Source organism: Phaethon aethereus (genome assembly GCF_964289735.1).
Source record: "Phaethon aethereus genome assembly, chromosome: 4".
Taxonomy (NCBI): Eukaryota; Metazoa; Chordata; class Aves; order Phaethontiformes; family Phaethontidae; genus Phaethon; species Phaethon aethereus.
Window position 1 is genome coordinate 28,136,529 of NC_138578.1, and position 18,939 is coordinate 28,155,467.

The 18,939-nt window shown below is 41.7% G+C and overlaps 1 protein-coding gene across 1 annotated transcript in view; it reads right to left on the reverse strand.

Annotated features, from left to right (window-relative positions):
* Nucleotides 1-229: 229 nt before the first annotated feature.
* Nucleotides 230-18,939, reverse strand: part of NPNT (nephronectin) — a 48,082-nt gene continuing 29,372 nt past the window's right edge. The window contains exons 9-14 of the mRNA XM_081999316.1: nucleotides 18,116-18,238; nucleotides 15,872-16,171; nucleotides 7,424-7,519; nucleotides 6,932-7,030; nucleotides 3,182-3,438; nucleotides 230-600 (exon numbers count right to left, since the gene is read on the reverse strand). Coding sequence (XP_081855442.1) covers nucleotides 505-600; nucleotides 3,182-3,438; nucleotides 6,932-7,030; nucleotides 7,424-7,519; nucleotides 15,872-16,171; nucleotides 18,116-18,238 — 971 coding nt within the window. The 3' untranslated portion in view covers nucleotides 230-504. The remainder of the gene's footprint in view (nucleotides 601-3,181; nucleotides 3,439-6,931; nucleotides 7,031-7,423; nucleotides 7,520-15,871; nucleotides 16,172-18,115; nucleotides 18,239-18,939) is intronic.

Genomic DNA, 18,939 nt, shown 5'->3' on the forward strand with positions numbered 1-18,939 from the left:
CAAACCCTTCTTCAAAGGTCAATAGCAGTAAACCAAAGTTCAGGTCCAGGCTTCTGCTAATCTGAGGTGACTCTGAAGCTATACCAATCCCACTGTCTGTCAAATCTAATCAATGAAAGAGTAGCACTATGGGAAGATAATGACTATCAGTTAACACTAACACTTACTGAGCTGGAGCTTTCTTGTCCCACCATTTGTAATTAATTCTCCCTTTTTCACAAGTGCTCTTTGTGTGAGCGCCCACCAGGCTTAACAGGGGACGAAGTTATTACACATGAAATATGATTTAGGGGTAAGGATTAATAGAAACAACCAGCACAGGATTGCAGTTGCTGATTCCTGGAAGGTGCTCTCTGTGTTTTTAAGTGAAGTTTCAGTGAGATTGCACTTAGCAGACCACTAAGGAGTTGCCACTCTTCTTTTTTGTGCAGTTCTGTTTCAAAGCTTGGTAGGAAGAGCATGAGAAGGGCTCGAGGAGATGAGTGTGCTGGTCCCTTGTCTTTGCTAATGCTCTTCAGAGCAGCGTCCTCTCCTCAAGATAACGTCATCTAGTCCAATATCCCCAGTTCTTCCTTTCCCTTTCTCCCCTTTGAAAATAACCTGGGAAGAGAAACAGAACAATGTGAGTGCAGAAATAAAGTGAAAGGAAAGAAGCTTTGGTTGAGAGGTCTCAACAGTAAGAAAGCTTAGGCAATCGTAACCGACTCACAAAAGCCTATTTATTCTGCTCAGAATTATGGATTTTTTTTTATTTTTGATCCTCTCCCTTCTCTACTTTTGCAGGGATCTATGTGAAGAACCAGCAGTTCAGGGCAGAGTTGCTCCAGTTGCACCACCTGCTGAGGTGAGATGAACTTCCACCTAAGAGAATCTTGGGCATTTTCTACATACTGTCTCTGCACTGTTTTCGTCGTCCCTCATGGAAAACACATAAAATCTTCTGTATTCTGAAAAACGTTGTCTAATAGAGGAGCTTTTCATTGCTAAAGCAGCTTGCAGCTGCCTTAGTTGTGGGAAACTAGCAACACCCATCTTTTCTTTAACAAATTCTGGCTCCTGCAGGCTCATAGTAATCTACAGAAGCACTGGCCCCTTGCAAAATGGCAGCGGAAGTTTGGGCATAGATTTAAGCAGATCATTAGCAGTCTAGATTTAGCCTGAGTGGGAGAAATTCAACAAATATAAAGCTTGACTACAGAAGGACTGGATCATAAATCAGAGGTGATATACACAGAATGGCCAGCTGAATTTAAGAAACACTTCCCATAACTCAGCCTTGCTCACCTGTGCTACTCATGTAGATTCAGAAGCCTGAACTGTTTAATACGGTGAGTGGTTTTGACCGTGGCTTAAATATTATGCGAAGCCTACAGCAAACCTTTTTAAGAGTCTGCTGTTATCACTGAGCTGGAAAGAGTTAATACAGATTCAGAAATTTGGATGCTTGCTGAAAGCACTCTTTCAAATAACGAGTAGGAACAGAGGAGGTCAGAGAAACTCTGTGTTGAATACACAGAGTTTTTTTTAGAAATGAAAGAATTTAGAAATTTTTTTTATTCAACTCTATGTTGAAAAAATGAATTATTTTATTAGAAATGATTGATTTGGGGCGTGTTTTAGAAATAATCTACACAGAGCTTATTCATTAGGAAGTGTGATGAAGGATTCTCCTCAGGTTTCCAGCAGGCCCCCCTACAATTGCTTGCCTTTGGTTTTTAATTAGCTAGAAAATAAAGCTTCTGTATTTCCACCTGATTTCTCTGTGCAGAGGCCATCGCTGCTTACCTAGAGTTTTCTCTCATTTCCCTGATCCTTGGAATAAATGTCACAGTGGTTCCAGGCTGCAGCCCAGGCTCCCCATGCTGGCTGGAAAAGATCCCAAACCGGACTGCTCCGTACACTGCCGTGAGGCAGCCCTGGCCTGCGGACCAGCGATGGGTTAGGGTCGGCAAGCCACCCCGACAGCTACTGCTGAGGTGGTCAAGAGGGGCAGGGACAGTGCAAAGGGGAACTGCTGGTCTTGTTTGCCGGCTCTAAAACTCAGTTGCTTTTCTGCCAGACAGTATGTTAGCCATACACACGTAGTTAATGAACTGCTCTGTAAGGTGAGACAGACCCGAGGATTGCAAGAAGTGCTGAACTTGGTGGAAAAGGGTGAGAATGGGGCACATATATTGTTCACCCGCTATAAACTTCCATATTCTCGGCCTGATATTCATTTACAGCTAACAGAAGGTCAGGTGTATTATTTACTTTTCCTGAGGTAAAGTTTTCAGAAAATTAACTGCACTAGTTACAGCCTTAACATTAATTTTAGAACCACATACTCTGTGTGTGGTGTAGCCTGCTCCCACCATGAACATTGTGATGTATGAGATTTTTTTAGACCACCTGATGGAAGTCAGAGCAAAACAGGCCCTGAAGCAGCCAAGCCCCTTCTTCAGATCTGAAACAGAAACCATCTTCAAAGCTAACCAGAGGTTGAAGAAAAATGCTGAGCTTTTGATACATCAGTTTATCACCCAATGTTTCTGAGATTTGCAGGCATTAAAAGATTCTCCATGGCACTTCAGAGAGCTTCCTCCGATTGCACTAAGCCGATCTGTGTTATTGGCATAGTTAGGTCATCATTTACCTCCTCGTCCAGACTAGCTGCAGGTACGCTGAAGAGTGTAAAACCATGTGAGATTGCACATGTAACCTCCCTGCATTATCAAAAATTACTTATTTTCAATATCTTTGCCCTGGCTTAGCCACTTATTAATCTGCCGGGGATGATTCTTCCTATTTCATGGCACTGTATTATTTAAAGCATTGTTTACGAGGAATCTTGATAGAGGCTTTTCAGAAATCCATGTACAGTATGCCATTGCTCATTAGACTGCTCTTTCCTGCATCGTGATTCCCTAAAAACAGGCTCTACGAGGCAGCTCAATAAGGCTATTTTGTCATTTCCTATGTGTCTATTGCTGTAGGTGGGCTTTTTTTGCAAAAAAATTAATTTGACAAAATGTACAATGACGGTTTTACCCTTAATGTGATTCCATTGGCAGGGATCAAAGTAGTAAAACACAAGCTGAAATTGGGCCCAGAAAACAAACCATCCGGCGCTACCCCATCTAAATGTCTCCAGCTTCTCGTGCGAAAAAACCCAAAAGGCAGCACATGCATTGGTACTTACACTCTTGATGCCTACTCCTTGTAAATTTATGTGTGTCTCTCTCCAGCCATGGCCACCAGTTCTTCCCCAAATGGCTGGTCCGTGAGCACCGTTTTTCCTTACGAAGACCTGGAGGGCACCAGAATGCAGTCCGGGCACCTTATGCCTGAACGACAGACACAAGTCGCCAGCCTGAGCCGCATGACCCAGCGGCAGGATAAGATGTGCTGCTCTTCCCTCTTTGCCTTTGGGGTTGGAGACGGTAAGATACTGTCCCCCTGCAAAAGAAAAAGCAGTTAGGTTGTTTTTTTTTTAATTCTGCTATGTTGCAGGACCAAATGCACAAGAGTAATTTAAAAAAATGAAAAAATAAAAAAGGGCTCCACAAGGTCCAGTGAGTCTTAAATAAGGCATGTAACTGCTGGAATGTGAACCAGAACTGATGCAGCTGCCTCCTGCACGGCAAGATTCACAGTGCTGCTCTTCCGTGTACATTAGTACCAGGTTAGGTCTTGCCCATCTAACTTCTTTTTTTACAAAGCAAATAATACCCCTTTTGAAAATGAAAATTTCATGTATTCCTTCATTTCTGACAACTCCTTGGTCACTGCATGATTTTAAACCCACAGCAACATGAAAGCTACTGTGTACATTTAAGCACCTTGTAAGCTGCAGTTTTTTGCTATCAGATAGATGCATGAGAAGGCCAGCATAAATGTTCTCATGTAACTGAGCTACATTTCTGTCCCATGTCTTTTGTTTGGGAACTGTGTTAACAGGTTAAGTCTGAAAGCGTATCCATTTGCAAACATGGAGAGTCTTTTCATTTAACCGTAATTTAAACTCTTAGTCTGGATTAGAGACAGAAAGCTAGAAACAGTAATGATTTTTAAACGACTGTTAACTTGACATACTCCCTGAAGTCTTCTCTAACAGTAGTAAGTTGCCAGTGAACATACATATTTAATTCAAAACTCTATTATTATCTCTGATCATGTATGAAGTAAAGGGTCCTTCACTAAAACACCTAGTATGTGAAAAGTAGAGGACCTTAGGTACAGCAACATCCATTAAACCTTAAAAAAAAAAAAGACACATACTTCCATAAGTCCCACATATCCTTTCCCATCAGCACTCAAAACTACAATAAATGAGACTTCACATCTTGGAGAAAACACACACCTGTAATTTTTTTGGTACTTTTCATTAAAATTTTTGCAAGCTGGATGATAACTTTAAAATTTGAAATGACCAAAGGGACGAGGGCTTACTTCTGAAAAATAAATTTTTTTTGAAAAATTCTTATCTTACTCTGAACCTAAGAATCTTTTTCTTTTTAAAATGGGATCAGGTTTTAAAAAAAATTTTCAGTCAAAAAATCCAAGTTTAATGAACTTACAGTAAAGGTGGCATTTAAGCTCCTTAGTTGAAACCAATGATGTAGAAATATTGGGGGTTTGTAATATTGTTGACATACACAGTCTTTACTTAATTACACAATAGAAAAATATTTTTCATTTAAATTGTCACCCTGCTAATACTCAACCAGAGCTTTATTTTTTTTAAAGCTTATTCATGAAAGCCACGAGATTTAATGAAAACATAGCAGGGCTTGTCACACACTTAACAGGAAAGACAACCTTGTCTCCAATTCACTCCTACTGAGGTTTTTAAGCTCTTTGGTCTCAATGAGATTTAACAAAGCAAAGCATTATGCTGCTGTCTGGGGCCCCAGATCTGCATTTGGGCATCAAGTGGGATCCAAGGATCTGTTAAAGTTTTTTGTTGGTTTTTGGGGTTTTTTTTAATGCACTGTTTTTGCATCAAGGCCACTAACTGCTAAAATACAAGCATAACAGTTTCAGTAAGTGCACCTGTATGTTGTAGATACAATTATATCACTGTAAAAGTACTGACTTGACTCATTAACTGCCTCTGCTTCAGATAGTCACAGTGACTGAACCCAATCGACAGGAAACAGATTTAGGTAAGCACAAAGCCAACGTATCTGTAGGCAAGCCCCTACAGGAAAAGGTCCCCTCAAATCAGAATTTTCAGCATCCAGATAAGCTTATAAGGCTTCAGGGTGGCACCTTTCAAAATGCAGATTCTGATAAACCAATAAACAGCAAACTTTGAAAGGTGAAAGCAAACACTCAGGAACAAGCTGTGAAAATAAATCTCTGCAACAAGGTATTCCAGACAGGAGGGAGTGGGTGGGTGACTTCAAGGGACTAGTTTTAACAGGTTATGTCAACAGCAGCAGAACATACCCAGGAAACAAAAAGCTGACATTGTCCCTGACAGGGAAGCAAGGCAGGAGGAAAAAAGTTTTAAAAAAAAAAAAAAGCAGTTAAAAATCATAGTTCTGGAACTTAGTATGCATGAACACTGATTTTTGAGTACAGATAATGAATATGCTTTAAGTGACTGGCTTTCTCGGAAACAAAGCGGTTTTAAATCCATTGTTTCAAAAAGATGTTCAGATTATGTGTGATCTTTTTTAAAATACCAGTCTGCAAGCAGGAGACAGCTACCTGTTCTCTCAGGAGGAAGGAGCTCTGCTGTCCAATTCAGTCATGAATTCGTGAGACTTTTTAAGTGTCGGAAGGGGCATGCAAAATACTAGAGCACACCTGTGGGAGGGAAGGGGCCTGCCCAGCAGTGAAGACAGCGTTCCTACTCAGCCAGCTGAACAGCCTGCAAACAGCGCCAGGTCACCTGCTGCGCTGGCAAATGGCTGTCTCGTCAGTGGCAACGTAAGGACAGGCATTTATGTTGAGGTGGCGCAGAGGGAGAAGGTCTCTTGGTGCCCTCACCCTCCCCTCAACTTAACCTGTAACATTTTGCTGCCTGAGAGCACGTTTCCTTCCGAAGTCTGCCATCCCCTCACATAATGTAAGCATTGTGCGCTTCAAAGGCTGCTCTCGCGGGTATGAAGTAATCCCGTCATTACGGGGAGCCGGAGCTGCGTGTCTAATCCCCGGCGCTGGGGGAAGGGGACCAGGCAAGGACAGCCAGCCTCTTGGTGCCGTACAGTAAAATCAGCGGGGGACAGAACAGCATGAACCGCCAGCGCTGCGGCTGTGCGGTGCTGCTGGGACTGCGCACCAGGAGAGCTGTGCGAGCAGAAGGGCTTGCTGCTTTGGCTGCCCACGCCGGTCTCCTCCGATCCTACAAGTGGCTGGTGCCCGGTCTCCTCTAATACTCATTGCAAGGGCGCTTTTTACCATCCCAGATGTACCCATTTTCAGAAGCCTCTGCATACATGTTTTCCTATATACAGGTTGCTGTAACTTAAGAGTAAAATTCAATAAAATCAAACTGAGAGGTTAAACTAGAACATTGTATTTGGCAGCAGAACAAAGACTACTTCCAGCGCTTTCTATAATTTTGCTAGTAATATGGAAATAATTATGTTTGCGTGGTGGTTTGAAAAATACGCTTTGTTTCCCCATAAATAAAAGTTGTTCTCTAGTCCACATTTTTGTTCTTTCTGATTCTTTTAAGGCAGATAATCTTTTACTGAATACATTTACCGCTCCTTCAGAGACATTCCCATTGTAAAGATACCAGCTATGATAAAAGTGCAAGTTCTCAACTGCTCTTTCATGTTGGGAATCCTCAGGTTTGATTTTTATACACAGAAGAGGCGTGGGTGCGAATTATATCCTGGAACTAAAGGGAACATCACGATGCGAGAATTGTCATCAACCTCAAGCCTGGGTGGTTCTTCCAACTACAGGATGCAATCGTACACACATATCTTACCTGATGCATCTTTCACCGGCTCCCAGTGCAAGTCATCGTCTTTGTCCTTCATCCACCCGCACAGTCCGCTATCAAAATTACAGCTGTGTACCAGCACACCTGGGCAGAACAGAGCAGAAGAGGGAAAAAAAAAAAGATTTATTTGGATTGTTTTCGTTGGGGAACTACAGCCATTTCCCTTGTGGCTGACACTGGCAAGCAAATAGGAAAATTAAATGCAGCAGAAGGAGCACTAGAAAAAGAATCTACAAAAATACTAAAACAATAAAAGGGATGTGAGTGTTGTTATTAACAATTCGCACTATTTTTGTGCTAAATCTTTTGGGAAACAAAACTATAAAGGTTCACTTACTTAAGTTGTGGCATTTTTCTTTTTTATCTTTTTTTAAACAAGGGGCATAAGATACAGGAGTCCTGTAAAAATGTATGAAAACCCAAGAAATCTCAAAAAGTCCTACACCCTAGGCCCCAAACAGGAGATGTGATCTTTACCTGGGTCATCATTTGCTTCAAATTCGTCAGCCGTAATCCCTCTTTCAATTTCAAGTATTTCAAACAGATTATTGCTCACTCCAGGCTGGCGTGGAACTGTGAGGAAAAGTAGTTTTTAGAAACGAATGAGATAAAGGTAGTTAAGTGACCTACTTCCTTATCTTTAATAAAAAACAGCAGAGCGGCTCTGGGCATTGTGCTTTTCTTGGAGAATTCAAGATATTTAATTATATTTCACATGAAGATTCATAAACTTTATGCCTACATGATTTCTGATTTATGTTGTAACATTTATCTGAGCTCTCTAAAAGGTGATTCCAAATCTGCTAGAGGCTCTTCAAATGAAAGCTCCTTTTTAACCGGCGGGGGGGGGGGGAGAGGGGGAAAAGGTAAAATAAGCTTTAACCTTGAAGCACACTATTCTGCTCCAAATGTACTTTTAAAAAGTACATTTCTGAATAAAACAAAGCCACATTCAAGTCCTTGCTCAAACCTTCCCCTCTACTCGCCTTCCAGAGGTGTTTATGAGAGAATCTCAACAGGAGGCACTGGTACTTGGCCCCACACGCACCTCACCTTGGAAAGGCAGCTGAAGGTGCCTCCATCTGCAAAGGGTTAGCGCTCCCGAAACAATTACCAGGATTATACCGAGAGCTGAAAAGTGCTCTAGGTGCGGTTTCGTTAGCCCTCACAGTGGAGTTCGGCCTCGCGTTACCAGCACGCTGCAGGCTGTGGCTCCCCGTGGAACGCGGCAGTGCCCACGCATGAGGCGCATCTATGCTGCACTCCCGGGGCCATCCCCTTGCCCTTCCTCTTCTCGCTAAGGAAAAAAAGATACTGTTTGTTTCCCGTGCTATGAAGAACAAGTCGGCAATTTGCTTCAGAACTGCTGAGCGCAGCATACACGTGTACTGTAGCTGCTAGTCAGGTATGGATGCGCAGCCTCTTCTTGAAGTGTCTTTACATCTGCCACATCCACACGGCACAGGGGTGGAAAGAGGCCACCCAGGAAAGAGGGAGCAGACGGAAAAGCCAGATGCCCCCTCCCTGCGCTGCAGGACTCCTCCAGCCTGCGAGGAACCTGACAGTGCCGTCACCCTTGGACGCCCGCGCTCTACCACCAGCGATGGGATGCCCACATCCTCTTCTCATCCAGGTTATCCTTGAACTTGACACTCTGCACCTCCCTGTCTTCCTGTTCTTCCCCCGTGCCTTAAGAAAAATTTAATTTAGGGATGAAAGGCTCAGACCACAGACAGGTAGTTACGGGGCTCTGAATGAACACTGTCATGGAGCATTGAGGAAACCCAGTGCCGTGCTCTCGGATTTGTAGGGTACTCAGGGGTCACAGTCTCGAGGTATGTGCTTGCCCCGTGGATCCCCTTCCCAGTTCCCCATAGCTCTTGTTTACGGAAAACACCGCAGGAAATATTAGGAATTTATTTTCCTAACGACTTCAGTTTACTTACTAAAATACCACTTCTAATGCACTGCTATTTTACACAAATTCGAGTTACATCTGTGTACACATACAAGCATTCTCCTAATTAAAGTTGATACATTTGCCCACAATTAAAGCTCTCAAAAAATATTTCTTCAAAACTTTTCTCTAAAGTCCACTCTAAACACTGTTGTTATGAAATTCTAGAAGAACACGTTGCAGAGCTTTAAACCAGTCGCTTAAGTGCTTAGACCTAATTAAAGGAATGTGCACTCAATATGAAACAAGAGTTACCATAAGAGATGCAGGATTCTAAATACGATCCATGTGCACACTTCTTTTCGCTATGACAACTAATATGTTGAGTGGTGATCCTGGGAGAAAGTATTTGGCACAATTATTTCCTGCAACCTTTCCAGGCCCTTTCTGTGTACTTTATATAGCATATCAGTGTGCTTTTCACTTAACTTCAATGGTTTGATAAAGCTTGTTAAATATAAACTTGGCTTCTTTTTCTCACAGAATTTTATAAGCTCCAAGTGAGCCAATACATCCACAGCACCATATTCTCAAAGTTCATGAGCTAAGTTCTTCATCGATCCCTGAATGTGGGAGCATTTAATAACTGCATAAGACTGATTTCTTTTCAGCTTTTTAATCCTTTGGGAAAACAGTAGGAGTTTTTTTTTCATTTACTTGCTAATTGGTGAATTTGGGAGTATACGAGATGGTGTGTACATATGTCAGGTTATTTGTAATTACGGAATAATCACTGTTTTGGTGTAACAAAACCAAAACTAAACATGGAGTGCAGCTTTGTGTTATTAGTAATTGTTATTAATAATACAGCGTTCTGCCTTATGACAAACACTGCGTTCTTACACAATTTCATTCCACGCAATAATCATGATCAGGCTTCCTGTTTGTTAACAACAACAACAACAACAAAGGGACAAAGATTTTTTGACTGAATAGTTACAACTGAAATTGTTAAATTCCACTGCCAAAAAAACCCACAAGTGATGAGATCTCATGCAGAACTAGTAGAAAATAGCTAAAAGGAAGGGTAGTCCAGAGGTCAGTCAGACTTCATAAACAAGAATACGGCCTGTTTTTCTGCAGGGAAGACTTGATATATGCTGGGCTAAAAAGAAGGGGCAACAGAGAGGTACACAGAATGACAGAATGGTAGGGGTTGGAAGGGACCTGTGAAGATCAGCTGGTCCAACCCTGCTGCCAAGGCAGGATCACCCAGGGCAGGCTGCACAGGAACGCGTCCAGTCGGGTTTTGAAGGTCTCCAGAGAAGGAGACTCCACAACCTCTCTGGGCAGCCTGTGCCAGTGCTCTGCCACCCTCACAGTAAAGAAGTTTTTCCTCATGTTGAGGTGGAACTTCCTGTGCTGCAGTTTGTGCCCATTGCCCCTCGTCCTGTCACTGGGCACCACTGAAAAGAGACTGGCTCCATCCTCCTGACAGCCACCCTTCAGGTATTTATAGACATTGATAAGGCCCCCTCTCAGCCTTCTCTTCTCCAGGCTAAACAGCCCCAGGTCTCTCAGCCTTTCCTCATACGAGAGATGTTCCAGTCCCTAACTAACACTTTACCCTTCTATCTCGATCTGCAGTGTCCCGGATATGTTGCCTGAAACTCCGCAGAATTCAAATTCTGCAGTGAGAATTATTTCAGGAAGGGCTTTCACAGACTGTCCCACCCTCTACCGTACTGTTTGCGTAAGGAGGGAGAGATGGTGCTAGCATGCAACCACTCTAAAGTCCAATCTTGCATCTCTCCAGCAGTTACACGGCTCATTAACTTTGACCTAAATCACATCTCTTATTATATATATTTCCAGAAGATTTTCTGAAAAGTAACCTGCCTGCTTTTCTATGAGCAGCTATTCAGGACGTGCAGAGTGACAGAACTGAGTTTCAGGGAAACACAGCTAAAATAAGTAGTCTACAGAAGCTTGTGTATCAGACCTGGGGATAAAACTAGCTAGAAGATTGATGGAGGGTATGATTTGTGAGTCTCCTAGATCTTACGATTTAGCTACGGAGTACATACAGGAACAAAGTGTCTATCTTAAATGCTTAAATATTCAGACAAATACATTTTAATAGGTGCCAGAGCAGTGAAAACAAATGAAATGCTATTGGAAAAAGATGCTAATCTAATGATATCAAGGAATAACTCCCCCCCCTTCTTTCCTTTTAGCATTTCCCTTTTTTCAACAGTTTCAAGGATCACATAACTGCATTTACTGCACTAAGGACTTTTCAGTCACTAAAAGGGGGAGCTGAAAGAATCAAGTTTTAATCCAATCTTTACATTTAATAGCAGTTAGAAGAAAAGTCTCCTAATTCCAATCTCTTCAGTTCCACCAAAGGCTAAGAAGGAAAATTGCTATCTATCTAATATCTATCTAATTGCTATCATCTACTAAACTATCTTTTAATACAGATAAGGGTTTTTGTTCTTGCTCTGTTGCTATCTAGTATTATGCTTTGTCTTTAAGTTTGTGCTTTTAAGGCTTACCACCCAGATCCCAATGGTAGCAGAAATTCATAGTCTTATTGAGAAGTACCTTCTATTAGTTAGAAACTTTATCCATCTGAGAAAAGATTCCTCTGTCATTCACTGTAGTTTGTATCAGTCCTGAAATAGTTAAATATTAAGCCATCGCTGCATTCCTCCCTCATTGCCATTCCCCCCATATCCATATCAGGAGAAGATTATCCCTGGTGCCAGATTCCACTGTCTGCATCTGACTAAGTGGTTCAAAGGCCAAGTGTAGGAATTCCATTTTAAAAAATACTCATTTTTTTGTTCTCTGAAAAAGCAGCTCCCCAAAGTTACTGCAGGAACTTTTAGAAAAGGGGTAAAGCACCTAAAGAAACACAACAACCTGATACCTTTCAAAAATCACAAAGACATTTAAATAACATTATCAGCATTATTATCATTTGTGCTCTTTGTCACCACTGAACAGACCAATTTCACTGGTCCTAATCTGATTTCAAGCTAAGCAGCACATTCAAAAGTGCTCTGAAGTGAAAACTTAGGACAAGCTTACTCAGTGTGTGGGATGGCAGGTCGAGTAGCGACAAAGATGGAAAATAGGGAGCAACGAGTCACCAAAGGTAAGCTCAGGAAAAGGTTAAATAATGAAAAGTTAAAATTTGAGAGATGCTTGCAGCAAACAAGTACACTTGCCCAGGTGTGTTTCCTCTCCTGATCTGGAGCAATCCTAGACCACTAGTATGTTTGCAGGATTTGGTCTAGTGCACTAGGACATCTGTCAATGTACAGCGCACCAACTACTCCCTTGCCATGGATTGTCTAGTGGAAGTACCACCTCTTCAGATGGCCAAGCAAAGCAGCGTTTACTGTCACGCTGCTTTGAGAAAGTCTGGCTAAAGCTTCAGAGCCCGTGGGGGAAAAAAGGAAGGAAAAAGTCCATGCATCACAAGCTAACCTAGTTTAAAACCACAACTTTAAAGATTGAGGTCTTCAGCACGTTGCTAAGGGATGGAAGATCAAAACTGCCAGTCGTTGCTGGCTACAGTGCTCTCTGTGCTGGGTTTTGCCCATCCTTGTGTGATAAAACACTACCTGAACAGCCCTTGGCAACACACGAGGAAGCAGCCATCTAAGAAGACACCGTAACTCTTCTGAAGACTTCACAAAACTGAAGGTAAGTCCTACTTCATGATCTTAGTGGATCTAACATCCAATTTCCTCTGTTTTCCAAGACAATGAGTGTTACAAGATGACTGAATTGCTGCCTGCATTCTCCTGTGAGAAACAAAGGTGGCAAGAGCCAGGCTTTCTCTTCTCTTCTCTTTTCAGGCAGGCATACGGGGACCACGGTGCAAATTCATTTTTGAGAACTAGCTTCTTTGCTGCCATAACTGGAGAAGCAGATGATGTGGGGAAATGAACCCAAAAGAGGCTCGGTATAAGCCAAAAGAAATTAGCTCATATCCACAACCCAGGAACACTGCAAAGATGTCTGATGTAGGTGAGATTAAAACAGCAACAGTTTTAAAGCTGAAGGAAGTAGCTGAAAAAGCCCCTTCACTGAGGAAATGCAGAGGCAAGTGAAAAATCCACAAACGTTTTTGGAGGTGGGGAAGGTTTGGCACATCCACATGGCAGATAAGCAGCTCATCAGAGGTTAGCTAAATGTTACTAGTTATTTCAGTTTAAAATTCTGTATTGTCTTAACATCGCAATTGCTAGCATTGTGTTTGGCTGTGAGGAACGCTTTTTGAGAGGCCCTGGCTTAGGCTTGGTGGAAGCATGGCCGTCCGGAGCTTGCGGTGCCTCACCCGGAGCAGCTGCAGCCTAGCAGAGTCAGGCACTGCTCTCCCACGGGCCTGGAGCAGGGGCAGGGCTGGCCAGCCGCAACATGAAGCTGAGCCCACCCGGCAGATGCCACCTGTAAGCTAACGTGAAAGGCATCTGAGCTCATGCCCTTGCATCAGTCGCTGGGCAAGAGCACGCGCGCAGCCGCGTCTGCAGCCCAGCTAATGCCCAGGAACTCAGCACCTGGCAGTGATGCTCCTGTGGTGCTGAGTGCGTGTGAACCCCCGGTGTGATGACGTTTGGGGATGTATGACTATCCCGGTATCATCCTTAGAAGTGCAGTGCTCAGAGCAGGTTAGGACAGGCCGAGTCATGCCCAGAACATCCCACTGTAGTAGTGTATGTGTCTATAACTTTTCTACTTGCTTTTCTAGATGTCCCACATGAGGAAATGTAACTTCCCCCCTACCCCACAAAAACCCACAAAAACATGCAGTAACAGGATTCAAATAGGTGAACTAACACCTTACCCTACAAGCGATGCTTTCCGTGACAAGGCAGCACATTCTTCTGGAACAGAACTCTTTTGCACGCTACTGTAGGTCTCAAATCCTAAACAAATGCTTTTGTGCACTCACTAAGGAAATGCCTCTGGACAGAGAGAAGGTGGGAGGGGACACCAGCGACCACTACCTAGATGATTCTTTCAAAGTGGCCAGAAGAGAGAAAAAAAAACAGTGGAAAGGAGAGTGGAAAGAGATAAATGAGAGAGGAGAAAAGACACCAGCTTCATTAAGGATCACACTACTAGCACCATGCAGATTCCTACCACCTAGAGTACAGGTGGAGTACGCCTTCAGTCACACAGTTATGATCAAGTATATGTTTAGCAGGGGATAGAACAAATAATACGGGATTAGATTAAAGACACGTATCTATCAACTTGGTCTGAGGAGCCATCTATCCCTGTACTACCTACTGAGGCCAGGAACAGTTGCTTGTGCTTGACCTGCTGGAATCCTGCTGTATTGTGCACTGAAGCCTTTGAAGCTATGTATGTAGATCATGAACCTCAAAGGGTGGCAGCTGACCTAGATAAATAGATGATAAACACTTTGCAAAGATCATTGTTTCCTGTGTTTGTTATACGTACCATAAAGTAAGCTTACAGTCAGAAAACAAACTTAAAACACTTTTACTTTCCTACTTTCCAAACCCCTATATCTGAAGCATACGTATTGAAAGCATTAGCTTCAAAATGTAGCTTCTAGGGAGGACACAGAAAGACTAATTGTAAACAATAAGCTTCATACAGATGATTGTTATGGCTTCATGAAAATAGCTCAAAACTATCCCTCTGCTTTAGAATTCCAGAGAACACTTGCAACACAAGACACCTGGGCAGCACAATGCTAGTGTAGAGTAATTTCCACAAAACTCTGTGTTTTTAACTATTGGTTCCCATTCGTATTAAGTTTTGGGAGTCTTTACTGTATTTCTTTTTAGAATTTTACATAAAAATGTTATAATATTTTTAACTGAATATGGATTGTTTAAGAATTAACCTTGAAAAAGCCAAAAGCACCCTACTCTAAGTAGTCCCAGGATTTATCTTCCCAAATTCTGTCAGCTTTTGTCTCCATTTTAAATTTATCAAACAGTCTACAACAGATAAAATGTGAACAGAGAAAACAGACCGTTTTTTTAACAAGGAACAAAATATTTGACTGTGTAATGACCTAAAAGAACATAGCCCAAGAAGTTACCACATAGATGCCAAAGCAACCAGAAAAAAACACACTCTAAGGCAGTAAACTCTTCCTCCTACTACACTGCTTCAGCAGCTTTACTGTACAAGCTGAAGGAGAAGGGCTGACCCAGCACACCCTCCCCGTCTCTAAAATTAGTGGCAGAACTGAAGATGAAATCAGGTGTTGAGTATTTCTTGGCAGATACGTGTAACTCTGCATGTGCTAGTAAAGTCTTCTATGGTATGCACTAAAGCTGGCGTATAAAGCTGGAGATTTTAGAGAAGCTCTTAAAATGACATGCGTTCATGCTGTGAGAATCTTTACTATCTTCAGCTTTTCATGTATCCATTTTCATATATGCAGTCCATAAAATTAGCCCCTATGCTATTTTTATGCAATTTTCCCATTGCTTAGTCATAAACATCCAAGACTATTTGAATTCATACAATACAGGTGACCTAAGAGTCTTTAAGTAATCAGACATGGACCCATTTCCTACCATTCTTAAAACTATGGAAATATGGTGTCTAAGAGTGACTCTCAACTCACTAAATTTGAATCCATCGACCACTATGAGTTATGTCGCATTTCAATACTTTTCAATAAAATGTCTTTCGGTTCTCCAAAACTTCCATCTGAAACGGTAATTAGATTAAGCACTTACACAGGATGATACACTCATAATTAAACACTAAATAATTTCAGGAAGAAAAAAAGCGAAATTTTTGGTTGAATTGATTCAGACCTTCCTCCTTATATTTTTTTTAGGTAATAAAATAAATTATTTGTGCAGCTTTACCATCTGATAATTTTCGGTTTCGTATCTTTGTTCTCATTGATAAAGTGTTCAAAAAAACCCCACACAGTACAGTGCATGCTTTCACCTCACTGCATCTACAATTCTGTTAAATCAAAGGATTTGTAAATGTAATGTAAAATTACTTACTGAATACATCTCCTCGGGGTTTCTGAGGTTCTAGCTGGATCCTGTTGTCATCTGTAATTCCTTGGGAAGATGTAGTTTCAATGGGAACATGTGAAGGCTCTTCAGTCGTTACCAGAGGAGTTCTTTGTGGTGGTAGTGTAGGTCTTAACGTTGTAGGATGAGGTGGTGTTGGAGGTGGAGGCCTTGTCACTGGCTTCGTTACTGGCCTTGTCACTGGCACATACCTAGTGGTTGGCTTTGGTGTCAATCGAGTCGTTGGCCCAGGTGTAGGTCGAGTCGTTGGCCTGGCCACTGGCCTTTCTGTAACAATAGCAGGTACATATAGCGGTCTGAGGGGTTTCCTTGTGCCTCCAGCATCAGGAATCCTATTGGTTATTTCACTGCCTCCCTTAGGGAGCGTGCTGTTGCCCCTGAATATATGATATGGACCAGGTGGTTCAATCATAATGTTAGGAATAACTGCAAAGAGAATCAAAATGGGACCAAAGTGGACATCTGAGTCTCTCGCTCCAGAAATTTGACAAGGTATTTCATTGTGACACAGAGTCTTTGCTGAAATAATTTCTCTTCTTCTGAATGTTTCCACTAATTAGAAACATACTTTAGCATCAGCAGTGCTGAATTATCACACCCCTTTAGATAGTACTTCTCATTACAGCAGTTTAGAGGTGATTTAGAATGACTGAAGGCAAAGAGACTTCCATCCCTGCCTCCTCCAAAGCATCAACTCTCAGAGCTGGCAAAACTTACCCAAAAGCACTGTTAGTAAAAAAGCATGGACACGAAGATGTGTGTTAAGCAGCCTTCTAAACTGGACAAGTTTGTTCTCGGGAGTGGATGCAAGTTTAGTCAGACTCCAATGTTACAACCATTTTGGTCATGGATAGGCAGATACCTTTTTTCTTAAGAAAGTTATCTTTCAGACTTCTCCACTTCTCAACTGTTCTCCTTGTCAATAAGCATTAATCACTTTAGAGACTGCACCTAAACCAATAGCTTTCATTTAGATCTTTACCTTTGCTAAACACCAGGAAACTAAGTAAATGGCATTTTTTCAGCCTCCACAGAAAGGAGAAGGTGAACTGAGCACCACCTGCACCAAAGTGACAGTGCATACAGTACCATCTCCCCCAATATTTCATAAAGAAAGGACAATAAATTTTCAGTTGGTTTCACAAGGGCAGTTTCTGCTGACAGGAAACTCAAGAACATCTGTTTTGTTGTTTATAATTTTCTATTTGTTAATAAGCTTTTTATATCTCACTGGAGATCTTAAAAGCCCCAATAAGAACTCTAGTCACATATTTGGTGTACAAGTGTTTCAACTATAACACATAGTTAAAATGAAGAACTACTGTTTGTTAAACAATTAATTGTTTGACGATAGCAGGTAAAAAGGTTTTCTCTCTGGCCACCTTGTTTATTACTATTTTGAATACCCTGCAGTTTTTACACTATGGTATATTAAAATACAAAATGTACCTTAGGACTATGTACCAGTAACACATGTGAAATGTATCCACATATAACTGCAAGCACCCAGGTTGTGAAAGATCACCTTAGCCAGACCACATTACCATGACAGCTACAGCCACAGGAAACAAATCTGCAATGGTGCTGCTCTTTAAAGAGATCAGTGAGTCACCGCAGACCAGAACCCACGGATGAACACAGGGTCCTCAAAAAGATTCAGCAGATGTCACAGAGCTGCACAGTCCTGAGGGACGTCAAATGCAGGGGAGCTTCGATGGCCTATTCTCTACCAAGGGGGATGGCTGCTTCTCCCAAGAGGAAGGTGAGGAAAGGAATTCTCCAACAGGGAATTCGTCCAGAGAAATCCTCCCTCTTGGCTCTGCTCACATCTGGGGAGCAGCGGGGAATGGACGGGGTGAGCTGCTGAAATGGGCCAGCTGCAGAGCGTACATAATAACAGGGTATGAGTAATATGTACTGTTTGACCAGACCTACCCTGCTTACTCAGTTGTTCTCATCCTGAAGCAATCTCTAGCATCAAGCTGTGAATAGGGAGAGGTGAATTGCTTTCTAATTATGAAAATGTCCCACGGAAAGGTATTTTTACTAAGGCATGCTAAGACTCAGAAAACTCTGACTACATTCCCTGGCCCCTTATTAAGTATTAAAAATAGTTAAGAGAAACTGAGCCTGATAGTGCTGTATGTCAAAATTTACAACATGGGACGCATTTACTTTCATAATTCCTTTTTAAAAAGGAATATTACATACGTATGCAGTTTGTGCCATTGTCTCTGTATCCTTCTTTACACTTGCATTTGTAGGATCCTGGTGTATTGTAACATCGCGAAAAACTACCACACTGATGGTGGCCAAGGGAACATTCATTTATATCTGCAATAGAAAGTTACATTAAAAAATAGTTTACATCAAAGAAACTTGACTTTCTGCTTATCCCTGCAAAAACACAAACAGTAGTACAGTTACTAGGAAAATACTATTAATTTTTTTAAATGTCATGAAACTTAAGTGCCAGTGGGAAAAGGAAGATAGATGGTCATGAATCAATGTGGCAATAAAACGTTAGGGTAAAAGGGACTATTGTGCAATTCTGGTATTGCTCAGCATCAGCGGAGCATCAGCTTCAAAGACAGGCTGTGAGTAGACTGCAGTTGAGAGCATGAAGATCACAATTTTAATAACTACTTCTTAAAGATGGCATGATAAGAAAAGAAAAACTGAGTGTAGGAATATGCACGTTCTTAATCACAGAGGTATTAAACTGTTTTTTCATAAAATGCTTCCTCTATTGTACATTTGTATAGATGTTTCTACATCAAGTAGAAACTGCTTGAAATGTCTTAAATGGCATTTCTATGCTTGTTGTTAGTGATGCAAGCAAAAATCTCCAAATTCCAGTGCTCTGCATAGAGATTCTCGCCAAAAAATATACTTAAACAAACAGAAGGCAATGCCTCATTATCTCTGATCCTTTATGAAGGATCATAAGCAGTTGAGGCCCACTAGCTTTCACAGGAGAACAAGTTACAAGAACGGGGGCCAAATACATGCTTTCTTTTTCACAGTCTATTTCT